General features: G+C 50.4%; 2 protein-coding genes across 4 annotated transcripts in view; one reads left to right on the top strand and one right to left on the bottom strand.

Annotated features, from left to right (window-relative positions):
* Window positions 1-798: 798 nt before the first annotated feature.
* Window positions 799-6,944, bottom strand: LOC121485577 (regulator of G protein signaling 9 binding protein). Its single transcript, XM_041746139.1, has one exon. The coding sequence runs from the start codon at window positions 6,829-6,831 to the stop codon at window positions 6,142-6,144; it is 690 nt and encodes a 229-aa protein (XP_041602073.1). The 5' UTR covers window positions 6,832-6,944; the 3' UTR covers window positions 799-6,141.
* A 753-nt stretch (window positions 6,945-7,697) lies between these two features.
* The window catches only part of ANKRD27 (ankyrin repeat domain 27), a 52,450-nt gene continuing 44,039 nt past the window's right edge, over window positions 7,698-16,108 (top strand). For 2 of the 3 annotated variants that reach the window (XM_041744254.1, XM_041744256.1), the window contains exons 1-2: window positions 7,698-7,852; window positions 9,235-9,326. The gene's annotated coding sequence lies outside the window, so the exon portion shown is untranslated. The remainder of the gene's footprint in view (window positions 7,853-9,234; window positions 9,327-16,108) is intronic. The other variant, XM_041744255.1, reaches the window with a different exon arrangement.

Genomic DNA, 16,108 nt, shown 5'->3' on the forward strand with positions numbered 1-16,108 from the left:
TGCTGTGCACCACAAATCACCATGTAAAAATGATTTCTCCAGATGTTTTTTGAGAAGGAATTTAAAAAGATTCACAGCACTGTTTTCTCGAAAATGTATAGACTCCATTTATGGAACATTCTGGAAAAGGCAAAACTATAGGGAAATAAATGAGGTCAGTGGCAGATCCTGGGGTGGAAGGAAATCATTGACTAGGAAAGCATGTGGGGGGGATGTAGGGGGATGAAAATGTTGTCCTGCTTGTGGAGGTGGTTACAGGATTGCACAACTTTATCAGAACTCAACAGCACTCAGCTGAGAAGGACAAATGTTACTGTATTTAACTTATACCTCAATGCGTTCGACTTTAAATTGCATAGATTCCAACTTCCAGATAGGTTTGTACATGACCTTTATATTACATACCTTCCGTCATTTTGACTTGATAAATAATAACAGCAGTGGCAGCCAACATTTATTGAGCCCTGTGCCCAGATAAAAGTCTTATACTGATACCCTTAAGAAATCTTAATCTGATACCCTATTATTGCTCCCATTGCGAAGATAAGGACACTGAGGTCAGAGACATTGAAGAACTTCAGTGAGATGGGATCTGAACTCAGGTGTTTGCACCTTATTCCATAACCTCAAGGCTATAGTGTCCTGATACTACATTTCAGAACTTCTGATTCTCTGGGGTAGGATTCCAAAAGGGTTTATGCTTTGCTTTTAGGGGAGAAGGTTCTGAAATAATTTCTCATTACACTCTGAGACCCTGTTAATATTTATATTTTAATAACAATAATACTTTCCAGATGATAAAAGCATTCAAGATTTTATTGTAAAAACAATATAACATGAAATTATTGGGAAAAAAACCCCACCATTTGTAATCCCACCACCTTCACAAGCATCTTCATTTCTGTATATATCCTTGTAGATCTCCATATGCCTGACACATCCATACAGGTAGGTGACACTCAACTTTGCTTTCTGGCAACAGCATCTTAAAAAAAGACTTTAAAATCATCTTGCCAATGGGAGCTGAGGTTTGGCTTTTTTACCTTTGTCATGTGAAAACACCCAGAATCCTCTGTGGAATGATATGAAAATAAGTAAATGAAAAGGAGCAATGTTTTTGTTTTTTGAGAAATCTGGCCTGTCCCCAGGGACACAGGGCAGCAGCATGTGGTCCTGCTCCTCTGGTCAGGTCTTAAGAGCCAAAGAAATAGTATTTGAATATGACTTTGATCTGTGTTGGCCACAGCCAAAGATGGTTCATGTGGAGACCTACTGTTCTTCCCGTTTCCATCCTGCATTACAAGAGGAGTATAATCATACTGTACAGAAGCACTTGGAGATTTAAAATCCTGGAGAATTTCTGAACATCTCTTTGTGGAATGAAATCGGTGAAGGGTAACAATGTTGATCAGGACACTCACTCACCTCAGGTGGGAATAAAGATTAAGAATATATACGTATTTTTTAAAAAAATCACAAGCCTTGATAGCTGAATCATTTGAGGGTGTCTTTTCCAACTAAGTTATAAATGTTGCACGTTACCTCTGATTTTTTAATTTAATAAAAAATTTCAGTTAATCACTCAAACCGTTGACACGAAGCCTTTAATTCCACCTTAGATCTGATGCCACGTACAGAGCCACCCACGCTGTGCTCCCATTTCCTGATGTCAGGCAGCCAACATAGAGCTCTGAGGGCACCAGGTTACTTACAGAATAGGATTAGGATTTTCCCAGCCTCTGTGGATAAATGACAGTTTCACATCCGTAATTTCCCAGAATCAGTTTAGGTGGCCACATTGCTGTTTCATCCACACTAGGCTTTCTCAGACTCAGACTTAACAGTGTGAATCAAAATTCCTAATCTAACTTAAATACTATAAATAAGAAGCGTCTACACAGACTTGCTTTTAAGCCCATCGTCTAATTCCGATATGGACCCAAATCACAGTAAGCTCGGTTCATTCTGAGTTTTTAAGTTCCTACGGAATTTTACCAACAGACTAATTCTAGATAATAACCACCAAACTGTAACATTTCATTTCAGTACGTACCCAAACCAACAAGAACAACCCCAACCCCCACCCCCACCCCAAACAAATGGAATAACCCTTTCTGGTTTAACTGCATTCTGTGAAATGTTTTAAACTCTGGAAGGGACTTCTGAGTCAATTGGTCAGGGCTCCCCTCGTGTCACCACCGAGGGAACCCAGGCACAGGAAGGTCAGTGACTTGTCTGAGGTACTTGGAGAGACAGGGAGAGCCTCTGCCCATCACAGCTGAGCTGGCCTCGAGGGCGAGGCACCCCCCAAAGGAAGACAGAGGCAAGTCCTACCTTTTTTATTTCTCAGGCTGACACACGGGGCTCACATTCAGGGGTTCACCCCCTTAACAAGCATTCATTACACAAGGGAGGGCTACATCTGAAAAGCAACCCAGGAGCTAAAAATAGATCAATGTGCAGGCTGAAAAGGAAAATGCAGCATCATCAGGATCCGCACCTAAGTAAACCCCAGACTACTTGTCATTTGACATCACACATCTCCTTAGGAGCTTACTGTAAACCCTAAGTAAATCTTACGGGTTATGTTCTAATTTTCCTCACCAAGAATCTTTCCCTTGCAGCATTTGAAAGCATACGTTCTTAGCGCACACACACAAAAATGAATTTGCCAGGCATTTTTTTTCTCTCCTACGAACTAGTGTTTGTTAACTACTAGCAATAGTTCAACGTTTCCCTAAGTGCCTTGACATTCCAATTGCCTGTCTTCTGAAAATCAAACAGTACTGTTTTCCCAAACGAGAAGTCAGAGAGATATTTTCTCTTTATAGTTATTTATCATAGCATTTAACCTTGGAAATAAAGATCTATTCTTTAACTCGGAAAACTAGATGGTTTTGTTTTTTGCCACAGACTCTAACATTGACCTCGTCGTATACATCCTATGCTAAACATTTTAAATCTTGTTCCTATACTTGTATCATGGTATATAAATCATACCAGATGTTTTTAGAAACTTAATGACTTTGATATCAAACACCTAAATCAAATCGGGCTTCTATCAGAAAGCAATGTCTTGAATTATATACATAGAAATGAGAGCAGAGAGAGAGAGTGACAGCGGCCTATTGCTCAAGGAGAAAGTGACTCTGCTTGCACCACATAGCGGAAGTTCCAGTAGGCAATGTTAGAACTCCAAATAATATCAAACGTTCCTAATGCTTAAACCTTTCAAACACAGAGTTGTTTAGGTGAACAGGTCTGCAGGATAAATACACTCATTGTAATTCAGCTTTTGTGCCTGAGTGTGAAACATTTTATTCCTAATTTCAGCAAGCAGAGGACTCTCAGAATTAGGTACACACCTGATTGCACATATAATTAAATACCCAAGGATCTGCGAAATGGGTGGAAAGGGTGATAATGACATTTGTCCCAATTGCTCTCTATGGATTATGCAACATCTGATGGATTTTTTTTTCTTCAGTAGGTTCTGCTGAACAATTTTTTTGTCGCCATCACGAACCAAAACAACTTGATAGGAACAGAAGAGTCACTGCATTAGAAACAAGAATAGGAAAAAAACAAAAACAAAAACAAGAAGAGGGATGCCTGGGTGGCTCAGTGGTTGAGCATTTGCCTTTGGCCCAGGGCATGACCCACACTGGGTTCTCTGCAGGGAGCCTGCTTTTCCCTCTGCCTATGTCTCTGTCCCCGTGTGTCTCTCAGGAATAAATAAATAAAATCTCTCTCTCTCTAAAAAAAAAAAAAAAGAAACAGAAGAGTATATCTAGGGCGTGGCGTTTAAAGGATATTTTCCAACATTGGCTCCCAAAGTGCCCAGCCTGCTTTAGTCTGGGAGAACCGAAACTTTGGGGAAAGTGACAGACATTCTGCATTGTGTTGTGTCCAGGAGGGGGATGAGGGTATGAGGGGAGTTAGAAAAATTTTGTGTCGTCTGTGAAGTTACCCTGGGCTGGCAGGTGCAAAAAGAATTTGAAGTGGCCTCTATTCAGATGAGGCAGAAGGTGTTCCTTTTATTAGTTAAGTCATAAAACTGTTAATCGGCTTAAGACCTTGTGTTTTAAAACTATTATCTCTCTCTCTCTCACACACACACACACACACAGATCCCATATTTCCACTATGAGGTACTGGAATCTCGTGCTGAGGCTGGAAGGGTGGCCCCCAGCACTGGGTGCCAAGGCTGCAGGACTGCTGCTATGTGTCCCTGCCCCTCGGTCCTCCAAGCTGCCCTTGTGAAACTGTAAATTCCCTCCTCCCGGTGGAGGAGTAAATATTTGACCACTTTCGGGGTAAAAATGGAAAAAAAAAAAAAAAAAAAAAAAGAATCCTGGTTAGTTTTCAGCCAAGCCAAAGTCTCTGGGTTTGATTCCTAATTACCTTTTGAGAGTTAAATGCATGTGTTTTCTTAGCCTTATTTCCCCACCAACATTCTCTCTGCACCACAGGTGGCAGGTGGCGGCACTGCTCACGTAAATTCCAGCCTGGGACCCAGGGCTTTCTACCTTCTTTACTTACTGAGCAAAAGAAGCCTGTATGCACACGGTGGTTCTGGAAGATTATGCTACGGCCTCCTGCCTCCAAGACGGCCTATTTTAATAACAGATGCACATTTACTAACTTATGTAAGTAGAGACCACAATGTTTGACTCACTGGCACGTATGACACCGTGGCCAAATGTCCTCTACAAAAAAACCAGCTTTGATAGAACAGAATATGGTTCTATGGGTTTTCTTTCGAAATGGTTACGGTTTTTAAAAAGCTGCTGAAATGCCAAGCGGAGGCTGCTGCTTCTAACCCAGTCTCAGGGATAATTGGCTCAAACGGCCTGTGAGGTTTACCCTTCCAGGGGTCAGTGTGAGGGTCAGGGAGCTGCCCAGCTTCCTCCAAAGCTAGCTCTCCTACTGGCTAGCAGGCAGATTCCAAGGGATAGAAAGGATTAAGGGCAAAGAGGATTCTGCAGCCCTCCCCCAAAGGAGGATCAAACAACTCTGGTCTAGTTCTGGAACAAAGATAAGCCCTGGCAAAGGAGAAAGTGCCTGTTTAAATAGCATATGTCCCGCCCTAAAGCTTGCGGCCCTCCAGGCTGGCTGGAGAGAGCCCTTTCCAATAGGCAAGGGGGTGTAGTGGATCCAAGCCCCCGGAGGCAGTTTCAAGGTGTCTTCTCTGGTTTCCTAAGTGTGGAGGGACAGCACTTGGGGGGGGACATCAGGGCCCCAAACCTCTTCTAGCTGTTTCTGTTAACTAACAGATACACTGCCAAGAAGCTCAGTGGTGCGCCTTGGAAAAAGCACTTTGCACCCGCTCCTCTTTGCACACTGTCCTAGGCTTAGGCCCCAAGGGATTAAGGTAATAAAACCTGCTTACATCTTCCTAGTTCCCCCCCGCCCCCCGCAGGAAACCAAATCACCAGCCACACAGAGCGAAACCCGCCCCCCACCCACTTCATTCCACCTCGGCCCACGCGAGTTTGGAGAGGGGGGATCGCCAGTGGGGTGGAGACCACCCACGTCACACTCCCTACACGCGCCCCTGGCAGCACACGTGGCAACCCAGTAACTCAGAGCAATCTGGGGTCACTGTGGACCGTTTTCTATTAATAAGAGGATAAAGCTGCTGCAGTGCAACAGCGGTCCTGCCCCGGCGGCCCGCGCGAAATTAACTCCTCCCGGGCCAGCAAGAGGAATCCGTGTTCCGCGCGGGGCAGGCGGGCGCGTGCTTGGAACCCGCAGGTGTGCCCGCAGGTGTGCCCGCAGGTGTGCTCGCAGGTGTGCCCGCAGGCGTGCCCGCAGGTGTGCTCGCAGGTGTGCCCGCAGGTGTGCCCGTAGGTGTGCTCGCAGGCGTGCCCGTAGGTGTGCTCGCAGGTGTGCTCGCAGGTGTGCCCGTAGGTGTGCTCGCAGGTGTGCCGGCAGGTGTGCCCGCAGGCGTGCCCGCAGGTGTGCCCGCAGGTGTGCCCGTAGGTGTGCCCGCAGGTGTGCACTCTCGGGGGCTGAGGGCCCGGTCCCTTCCACGCGCCGCATCCGAATCCGAGTCCGAGTCCGGCGCGGCCGTCGTTCCCGAGGGATGTCTCCGGGGGGGGAGGGGAGCGGCGTTGGGCTCGTGCGTCCGTGTGTCCGTCAGCTCAGCTTGGCCACGCAGACGGCCAGGGCCACGGCCGCCAGCAGCACGGCGCTGAAGACGGCGGCGGCCAGGGCCTTGCCGGGGTCGCAGGGCCCCGCGCGCTCCTGCACCGACGCGGGGCCCGCGGAGGAGGCGGCGGACAGGAGCTCGGCGCCCGCCGCGTGCCGGGCCTGCACGGCCCAGCGGGGCACGTTGACCTTCATCTCCATGTCGTGGATCATGTCGCTCACCTGGAGGACCTCCCGCTCCAGCTCGCGCAGGTCGTCCCCGTCGCCGTCGCCGTCGCCGTCGCGCTCCGCCAGGTGCCGCAGGCTGCGGGCCGAGCCCCCCGCGCCCCCCGCGCCCGTGCGCACCAGCCGCCGCGGCGCCTGCAGCGGGAAGGCCGAGCCCAGCGCCAGCGCGCGCCGCATGTCGGCCTCCAGCAGGTCCAGGCAGCCGGAGAAGGCCGCCCACAGGCGCTCGAGCTCGGCGCGCTCCTCGCCGCGCAGGCCCCGGTCGCGCAGCGGCGCGGTCAGCAGGGCGCGGGCGGCCGCCGCCAGCTCCTGCGCCTCGCGCCGCGTCCCCCGCAGCTCCCGCCGCAGGGCCTGCGAGTCCGCCGAGCCGCCGACGGCCAGCGCCAGCAGGTGGTGGCGCGCGGTCGCCCTGTTGAGCGCGTCCAGCAGCGCCTTGCCCTCCTCCCGCGCCATGGCCGCGGCCCCGCTCTCAGCGCCGCGGCCCGCCCGCCCCGACGGCGGCCCGGGCGCGGCTCATGGCCCGGGGGCACCCGCGACGCGGCCCGTTAGCGGCCGCCCGCGCCCTCGCCCGCGCCCGCGCCCGCGCCCATCCCGCCGGGCGTCTGCAGCGCCCTCGCCGCCAAGGGCGCTCTCCGCGTTGGCCCGGCGGCCGTCCCCATCCTCCGCGGGGCCGTCCCGGGGCTGGCCGGCCGCTGAGCCGCCGCCGCGTCGGGGCCCCTAGGACCCGCCCACCCCTCCCCTCCCCCTCTCCCCCCCCCCCCCCCCCCCCCCCCCCCGTCCCCGTCCCCGCGGGGCGCCTCCACCCGCCCGGCGCAGGGATGGGCGGGCCCCGCGCGGGGCGGTCACGTGCAGGCCCCCGTCTCCCCCCCCTCTGCACCCCATTACCGCCCTGCAGCCCCAGCCCCCGCTGCCGTACAGAGGGGGAAACTGAGGCCCGGGTTCAGCAGAGGGGGAGGGCAGGCTCACGCGGCGTCCACGCAACCGAGGGAGCCGGCACCCAAGGACCCCAAGCGCCAAGCCCCCGCCAGACACGGGGCGCTGTGCCCCGCAGGACTGGGCGCCTCCGCCCCCCACGGCGGGCCGGGCCCGGGCTCCCCGTCGCCGTCCAGCCCGCTTTCCAGGAACGCGGCGCGGACCCCACCTCCAGGGTCACACCCGCTCTGCCCCGCCCCCTCCCGTCCCGGGCATGCGCAGTCCGCGGCTCCGGGCCCGGGCCGGCCCGAGGAGGAAGCGCCGTGCGCCGCCCGCGCCCCTCCCCGGCAGGGCGGGCCCCGCGATTGCTCGGCGCGCACGTCACTCAGGGCGAGGCCGGCCGCTCATTGGGCCTTCCGGGGGCGGCTCCGCCCAGCGGCGGAGTGAAGAGGTGGGCGGCGGAGCGGCCGGCGGTGCTGGGGCGGTGGGCGCCGAGGTCCGCGCGGGGCCCGGGGGTCGCCGCCGCTCCGACGAGCAGGCGGTGGGACTATGTAGCCTCCAAGTAAGTGTCGTCGCTCCTGCTGCGCCCGCGCCTGCCTCCCCGCGGGGCGGTCGCCTCGGGGCCTAGAGGCCGGGCGGGGCCCCCGAGCGGGGGGAGGGGCTGTCTGCGCCCCGAGGGGGCGGCTGCCCCCGGGCACCCCCAGCCCGCCCCGCCCGCGCTCCGTCTGCTGCCGGGTGGGGGCGGCTGACCCCCCGCGAGCAGCACGGGCCAGCGGGCGCGGGGTCCTGGGAGCCCGGCCGGGGGCGGGGGGTGTCCGCAGCCCGGGCCCCCGTGGCTCCCGGGGTGGCGGAGGCGCAGCGGGGGAGGAGGGAGTCCCTGCCTGTGAGCCTCCGGAGGGGCCTGCTCTGGGTCGTGCTGGGTCAAAATTACTCCGGGAAAACTTAAAGCAGCAGAGATGTTCCGGGCTCTGCGTCTGTTCAGCTCTTCTCGTCCAGCACGGACCCCCCCCCCGCCCCGCCCCCGCCCCCCCCCCGCCCCCGCCCCAGGCGCGGGAGCCAGGCAGGGCCCCTGGAGGCGCTGGGGACTTGGGCAGCAAATGATGCGCCTTCAGCGGGGATTTAGGACACTCGCGGAAGGAGGGGCTCGGGGAGCCTGGAGGGACTGCTGGTCTGCCCGCTAGCTGGGGTTCTCCCAAGTTTACGGGCTTCACGGAGGAGAGGCCCCTGTTTTGTTAGCTCACCCTCCCACCACCAGCCCCAGAGAAGAGCAGGGGCCCCAGTGGGGTAGTAGCGTTTTGAGTCCGCCTTCCCCAGCATGGTGTTGAGGTGGACCAGAAGACCCAGAGCCCACCGGGCCCCAGGGCCCACCCCCCACCCCCCGCCCCTCACTCAGAGCTCTTGTCCTTTAATCTATAGATTTGGGGCCAGGGCTTGGACACTCCAGGCCTGGGCCATGCTCCACTGTGGAGGGTCTTATGGGGGCCTTGGCAGGGGAAGAGCAGTTTTCAAGGCGAAATGGATAGAAGGAGGGAGAACCCATCACTTTGGGTAGCTTTGGGGGACAGCAGAGGGAGATGAGGCTGCAGAGGTGGGTGGAAGGCCAGAAGGAGAGACCCTTAGTGGCAGGAAGAGAAATTGAGAGTTCATCTAGCAGGGAGTGAAGGGAAAGTCCTGGAAGGATATAGTAGCCCCCGCACTCCCCACGCCGTCCTTTAGTCCACGGAAGATGTGTCCCCAAGACCCCCAGGGGATGTTGGAAACCTTGGATAGTACCAAACCCTGTAGTCCGTTTTCCCTCTGTATCTATATAGCTATAAGTTTGATATATAAAATACGCATTGTAAGCGATTGACAAAAATAACAAAGTAGAACAATTGTTAACAATATGCTGTGATAAAAGTTATGTCAAGGTGGTGTCTCTCTCTCTCTCTCTCTCTCTCTCAGAATATCTTAATTGTACTGGGCTCACCCATCTTGTGATGCTGTGAGATGATAAAATGCCTCCGTAATGAGATGAAGTGAAAAGAACGATACAGGTATTGTGATGTAGTGTTAGCTACTATTGACTTTCTGACGATATGTCGGGACGAGGATCAGTCTGTTTCCAGACCCCGGTTGACCACAGGGACCTGAAACTGGAAAGCAAAACTGAGGCTCAAGGGGGACTGCTGCCCTGTAGTAGACCTCAGTGTTGGAAAGACCACTTTGTTGTCTTTTACGTGGACCGTGAAAGGGAGAGGCAGAGGCCTCTGAAGGGGAAGTGCAGGATGGGAGCAGGGACGGATACTTCTGACGAGCCTCAGTGGCGGGAAAGCAGTTGGGGCTCTGAAGCTGAGTAGGTCCCTCAAGTGAGCTCTCCGCGCCTGGCCTTGCCACCAGGAATCATGCTGCCCGGCAGCGTCACTGGGAGAGCAAACGGTCCGGTCTGCCTGGGGCCTGGGGTCAAGGTCTTGATTGTGTCTCCTTGTGGCTCTTGGGACGATTGTTGCCCTCATGAGGACAAGTACTGGGTCTTTGTTACTCACACATCTGTGCACCGTTAGTGTTTCTTTGGGGCTCTCCCTTTGTTTATGAATTGCCAGGGTTCTCGGTGTCCAGCAACTTGATCCTCTCCTAGAGGAGCAGAGGAATGTGACCCTGTGATGATAGACACCGGACCTAGAAAGGATTCAGACCCAAAGCCAGACCCTCCACGTGTGAGAGACACTGAGAAGTGGCCTTTGGAGCTCCTGCCCTTCTGGTCGAGATTCTGGCAAGAAAGTGGGTGCTGGTGGCACTGCCTGCAACTCCAGAAGCAGGGTGATGAGTGGCATCCTCAGGGGTTGTTGGGTTCCTCCACACCCTCCTGCTCCCTTAGTGGTCACGCCCCTCTTCCAGCTCTGGGGCCTTCTTTCCCTGCGCTACTCACCACATTCCAGCTGTCACCGTGTTTAGCCAGTTCTGCGTGTATTGTTTGCTTCTGGTTTTTTGCAAGCGCCTGTGTGGCTGCCTGGGGCCAGCGTCTCACCCTCCCCTGGATGAGGATATCCAGGTTCTGTGAGAGATGACCCCTCCCTGGGAGCTTGAGCTTCCTCTAACACCCCACTATCATTTTGCTCAAGTGGACAGACAGTTACAGCATGCCTACAGTGAGCCAGGGGGCCAGGCACAGACTGGATGCTTTGAAGAGCTTTGAGAAAAGTATGGCTAGGATCCCTAGATGATACAGTCCAGGACATGAGGGACTTTAATATCATACTGTACGTCACCCAGTTGTTTCCCGTTGCTATTAAACATAGATGAATTAGAAAGTTTTCCCTTTTTGCCTTTTCCGTCTGCATCACAAATTAAACTAGTTGGAGACTATTGCTCATCATTTGGAAAATAGGCCTGGTCTGGGTCTTCGGTGAGGTCCCTGATCAAAGGATGGGAGCAGCTATAGCGGTGAGATTTTAGCTGGGAGTTTATCTCTGGGAGGCAAGGCACAGACTTTGCTGTGTTGGATTCTGCTGAGCCAGGCTGCACACGGTCACCAGACAGTCCCTGACCACCCAGTCTCATCTGGGCTGGTGGGACGGTTGTAGACCACAAAACCACAAGTGTGCACACCACCTCTTGAAATGTCCGGTACTAGTTTGGGACCTTGCCTGGCTCCCTTGTTCATGAGTAAGCTCAGATAACTCACGTTCAGCGGTATTTGGTATCTTCTGGCTAACTTCGATGGATTTGCTGTAAATCATCCTATCAGTTTGAGCTTAGGCAGGGGTGGAATTTTTTTTTTTTTTTCAAAAAGGAGTTTTATAAGAGGATTCCTTCATCTTTCCAGTTTTATAAGGAAAGGTCAGTTTACTCTGCATGTTATTCTCAAATATAAAATGAGGACACCTGGGTAGCCCAGTTGGTTAAGCGTCTGCCTTTTGGCTCAGGCCAGGATCACAGGGTCCTGGGATCCAGTCCCACAATGGGCTCCCTCTCCCGCTACAGAGACACACACTCTCTCTTTCTCTTTTTCTCTCTGTCTCTCTCAGATAAATAAAATCTTTAAAAAATACATAAAACTAATTCTTGCAACTAGATTTGTGAAGACGTTAACCTATTTTAAGCATTTACCCCCTATATAAGAATTCCATTCTGGCATTAAGCACCAGATTGTATTAGATTAGCATATGTTTTAAAACACTGCGACCAAAAGGTTGAGAATAGTATTGGACAGAGCTCCTAGAAACCCTTCCCCCCCGGATGGAGGGTTCAGTCATCGGCAACCAGGAGGAATGATGAATGATGTCCAGGAGAAAACAGATGACTTGGGACTGAAACACAGCAGGCTCTGTCCCACTCACAGCAGTGCTTGCTCCCAGTCTTGCGTGTTTCATGCTCTTGAACTGAATGCTTTGATGTGGCGTTTAGGGGCCTCCCTCGCCTTGCTGTCCCTCTCTGACCAGCACTGACTAGACTCATCTCATCTAGTCAAAAAAATTTACTCTTGGGTTTTCTGTGCCCACAGGAACCTGTTCCTGCTTCTTGAACCTTTGCCTTGCTCTGGTCCCTGCCAGGGATGCCTCCCCGCCCTCCCCTGCTGCTCCCTTCTTTGTCCGGTCCTTACCTGTCCCAGCACTGCTCTGGGTTTGTTTTACTCTGCTGATGCACATTCCTTGCCTCCCAGCTAGGTTGCTACCTCCTGCATCCGAGCCCACCCTTGCCACCTCTGTCTCGGGTGCAGAGATGTGGGAGCTCTGCTGGCATCTCGTCTGAGGAGCAGAAGGAGCATCGCTTCCCAGCTTCATTCCGACCGCGTGGCATCCTGCCTCTCATGCGGTTTCTGTCCAAGGTGTCTTTACTTTTGCACGCTGTCCTGTAGAACCAGTTGTGTCAGAAACCAGGGAGAATTTTGTTTTCTTATGACTCTGTCCCAACAAAATCGCATTATCTAGTTGTTCTGGTAGGGACTTCTAGAAGGATTATTTGGGCTCCAGGAATAATTGAATTCAACAAGACAAATACCTGAATTGTTACAGAGCTGTCTCTGGGGTCCAGGAAGGGATTATATGTAGCCTTTTTCATGCTAGACTCTTCCCCTAAGAGGATTTGCAGGGAGCTCAAGGGCCTCCTTCAGGCAGTCCCCAGAGGGCCTGCAGCAGAGACAGTTCTGGCTGGACCAGACCGAGGGAATTCAATGTACGGCCCATGTGACTGTCTGTCATGGTGACTTTTCCTTTGAGGGAAATGAAGTGTGGGATCTGTACATCTGTGGCTTCAGAAATAACCCTTAATCCAGGCATGTTTGTTTTACACGATGGGTGTCGTGGTTAAAGGGGTGGCTGTTAGCATAAATTCTGACATCTGTGTGACTTCAAGTTGGCCAAGTGAGCCTCAGTTTCTTCATCTGCAGCATATGGGGCTAATGATACCAATAGTGAGCATTAGTTATAGTTGGTTGCCTATAGTTATCATGAACATTAAAGTGAGATGAGGATGAATAGAAGTGATCACAGTCCCTGAAACAAAGATACTCTCAAACAGTGGCTGTTTTTTATCATCGGCCATTAACAGAAATAATTCATAATGTGCTTATGTGTGTTGTCCTGGCATCTTCCCAAGAAGGCATTTTGGAATGTTGTTACATAGCAAGGAAGTAATTCAGTTTTTCATTCATATTTCATTTAGGTCATAACAAGGATAAATTTACTTGATGCCCTTTAAGATTTGCTAATTTTCTCTTTTTAAAATGTTTATTATTTATTTACTTATTTTAGAGAAAGAGAGAGGGCAAGCATGGGGGGAATGAGGCGGGGCAGAGGGAGAAAGAAACTCAGGTAGCCTCCTGAGTGCAGAGCCTGATTGATGCAGGGCTTGATCTCAGGACCCTGAGATCTCGACCCTCAAATTGCGACCTGAGCCAAAACCCAGAGGCAGATGCTCAATGGACTGTGCCATCGAGGAGCCCCAACTAATTTTCTCTTTTTTTTAAAGAAGAGGTCTCAGGCTCAAACTCAGAATATTTGGCAGTCAGGAGTATCTAGCACATTTTCAAATAATGTTAATTGTTTTTGTAACTTTTTAAAAAGACTTTATTTTTATTTGAGAGAGAGAGCACGCGCATGAGTGGGGTAAGGAGCAGAGAGAGAGAAGCAGACTCCCGCTGAGCAGGGAGCCCAACACGGGGCTCATTCCTAGGACGCGGGGATCATGACCTGAGCCGAAGGCAGATGCTTAACTGATGGGGCCACCCAGGTGCCCCGTCTTTGTAAATTTTTTTTAAGGTTTATTTGTTTATTTATTTATTTATTCATTCATTCATTCATTCATTCATTCATGATAGATATATAGAGAGAAAGAGAGAGGCAGAGACACCAGAGGAGGGAGAAGCAGGCTCCATGCACCGGGAGCCCGACGCGGGACTCGATCCTGGGACTAAGGCAGGCGCCAAACCGCTAAGCCACCCAGGAATTCCCCCCCCTCCCCGCTGTCTTTGTAATTTTTAAGATTATCTTTTTTTATAGGGGTATACTGTTTTTATTTATTTCTAAACAATGGTGGCATTAAAATTTTTTTAATTATTAATTTGTTTTAGAGAGAGAGAGAGCACACACAAGTGGGGAGAGAGGGAGAATCCCAAGCAGATTCTGTGCTGAGCTCAACATGGGGCTTGATCTCACAACCCCGAGATCAGGACCTGAGTGGAAATCAAGAGTCAGATGCTCAACCACCTGAGCCACCCAGGCACCCTGGAGCATAGTGTTTGTATATTTCAAGTTGTAATAAATGTTCTTTTTAAAATAAATTTTAAAAGAGAGTACGTGTTTAAAGGAATACGTCAAACACTAACAGTGGAGCCTTTATATACAATTATGCAGGTTATTCATTTGCATAGGTGCCCTGCCCGGGAGAGTGAGATGTTGGCAGTACAACGTCTCACTGATGTTGGGGCTGATAAATGGACTGTGAGCTACTTACCAAGCCATGTGCCCTGGCATAGGACTCTTGTACCCACTGGGAAGATGGGGTGCCTTTTTCTGTTTCTCACAAAGATACCCATGTAGGCCAGCAATAAGTGGTGGGACGTTGGTATGCTGTATGGCAAAAATACTGGAAGCAGCATGTAAATGGGAGTCTTATAAGACGAAACAAAAAGACTTATCTGTTTGTACTTTTATTGCACCACTTGAGATGGAGGCTCAGATTCTTTTTCTATGCCCATTTTTCATATTCCTCCCTGGTAGCTCAGTGAAATTAAAATTATGTATAGTAAATGGAGCAGATCAGGGGCAATGGAACCTCCCTTCACAATAGGAGAAAAATCTGTACAGGATATACAAATACTGTTTAATAAACGTTGTGCATTATCTATGATCTTTATGGAGAAAATTTAATTGGAAGACATAGAAGAAGACATACATGGAAAGACATATCATGTCCATGGATGACGAGATTCATTATTATAAAAATATTGACTCTCCAGTCCATAAACTTAGTGCATTTCTAATAAAAAATCTCAACAGAATTTTTCATGGTCAGTTTTTGATGAGCTGGTTATAATTTATGTGGTATTGCAAAAACTAGGACTAAGTAGACAATTTTTGAGAACAAGGGGGAGGCCTTTCTTTATGAGATATCAAGGCTTACTATGAAGCTGCAGTCATGTAAACTAATGTGGTCTAGCCCTGCTGTGTTCAATTTAATATCCACCAGCCATATGTGACTTTTAAGCACTTGAATGTATCTAGTATTAATTGAAAGGTGAATGTAAAGTACATGCCAAATTTTGAAGATATATTTTTTAAAGACTTTATTTATTCATTAGAGACCCAGAGATATAGGTAGAGGGAGAAGCAGGCTCCGTGCAGGGAGCCTGATGGCGGGACTCGACCCAGGACCTGGGATCATGCCCTGAGCCAAAGGCAGACGCTCAACCACTGAGCCACCCAGGCGTCCTCAAATTTTGAAGACTTAGTAGAGCAAAAAAGAATGTAAAATGTGTCATTAATAACTTTAAAATATTTATCATGTGTTAAAAATATGGTATTTTGGATATATTAGGATAAATTTATTATTAAAATCAATTTTACCTGTTTTGTTTCTCATGTGGCTACTAGAAAATTTTAAATTACATATTTGATTATGCATAGCATACATGGATTACATTTCTCATATATCTGTTGGATGGCCCTGGTCTAGACTATTGAGATAGAGTAGAGCTCAAAAACAGGCCAAACATATGTGGGAACTTGGAGTATAGCAAAAGGTAGCATTAGTGGCCAGTGTGAAAGGGATAGACTACTCAAAAAATGATAATGGGACAATTGGCTTATGCTGTGGACTAAATGTTTGTGCCCCCTGCCTGTTCATATGTTGAAGTCCTAATCCTTAATGTGATACTATTTGGGGGTGGCAGGTTGGGATCCAATTGGGATTAGATGAAGTCATGCGAGTGGGGCCCTCAAGATGGAATTAATGCCCTTATAAAAAGAGGAAAAGACAGGAGAACTCTGCCCCGTGAGGATGTAGTGAGGCAGTGGCAGGCTACAGTCTAGGCACTGGGCCCTCGTCAAGAACCAGATCTGCGAGCATGTTGGTTTTGGGCTTCCAGCCTCCAGAACTATGAGAAGTACACGTAAGCCACTGAGTCTGTGGTATTTTGTGATAGGAGCCCAAACAGCCCATGGTAGCTTTACCATATGGGAAAAAATTAACTTAAGATGCCTAATTTATTGATGTATGTGTATATAAAGATATATGTATGTATAAACAAAGATATATTGAAGAGCTAAAAGTGAAAAATCCCAAGATTCTTAGGAATTATAGAGACTATATTTATGGCCTTGGCGTTGATGTGGTTTCA

The sequence above is a fragment of the Vulpes lagopus genome, chromosome 2 (genome assembly GCF_018345385.1).
Source record: "Vulpes lagopus strain Blue_001 chromosome 2, ASM1834538v1, whole genome shotgun sequence".
Lineage (NCBI taxonomy): Eukaryota > Metazoa > Chordata > Mammalia > Carnivora > Canidae > Vulpes > Vulpes lagopus.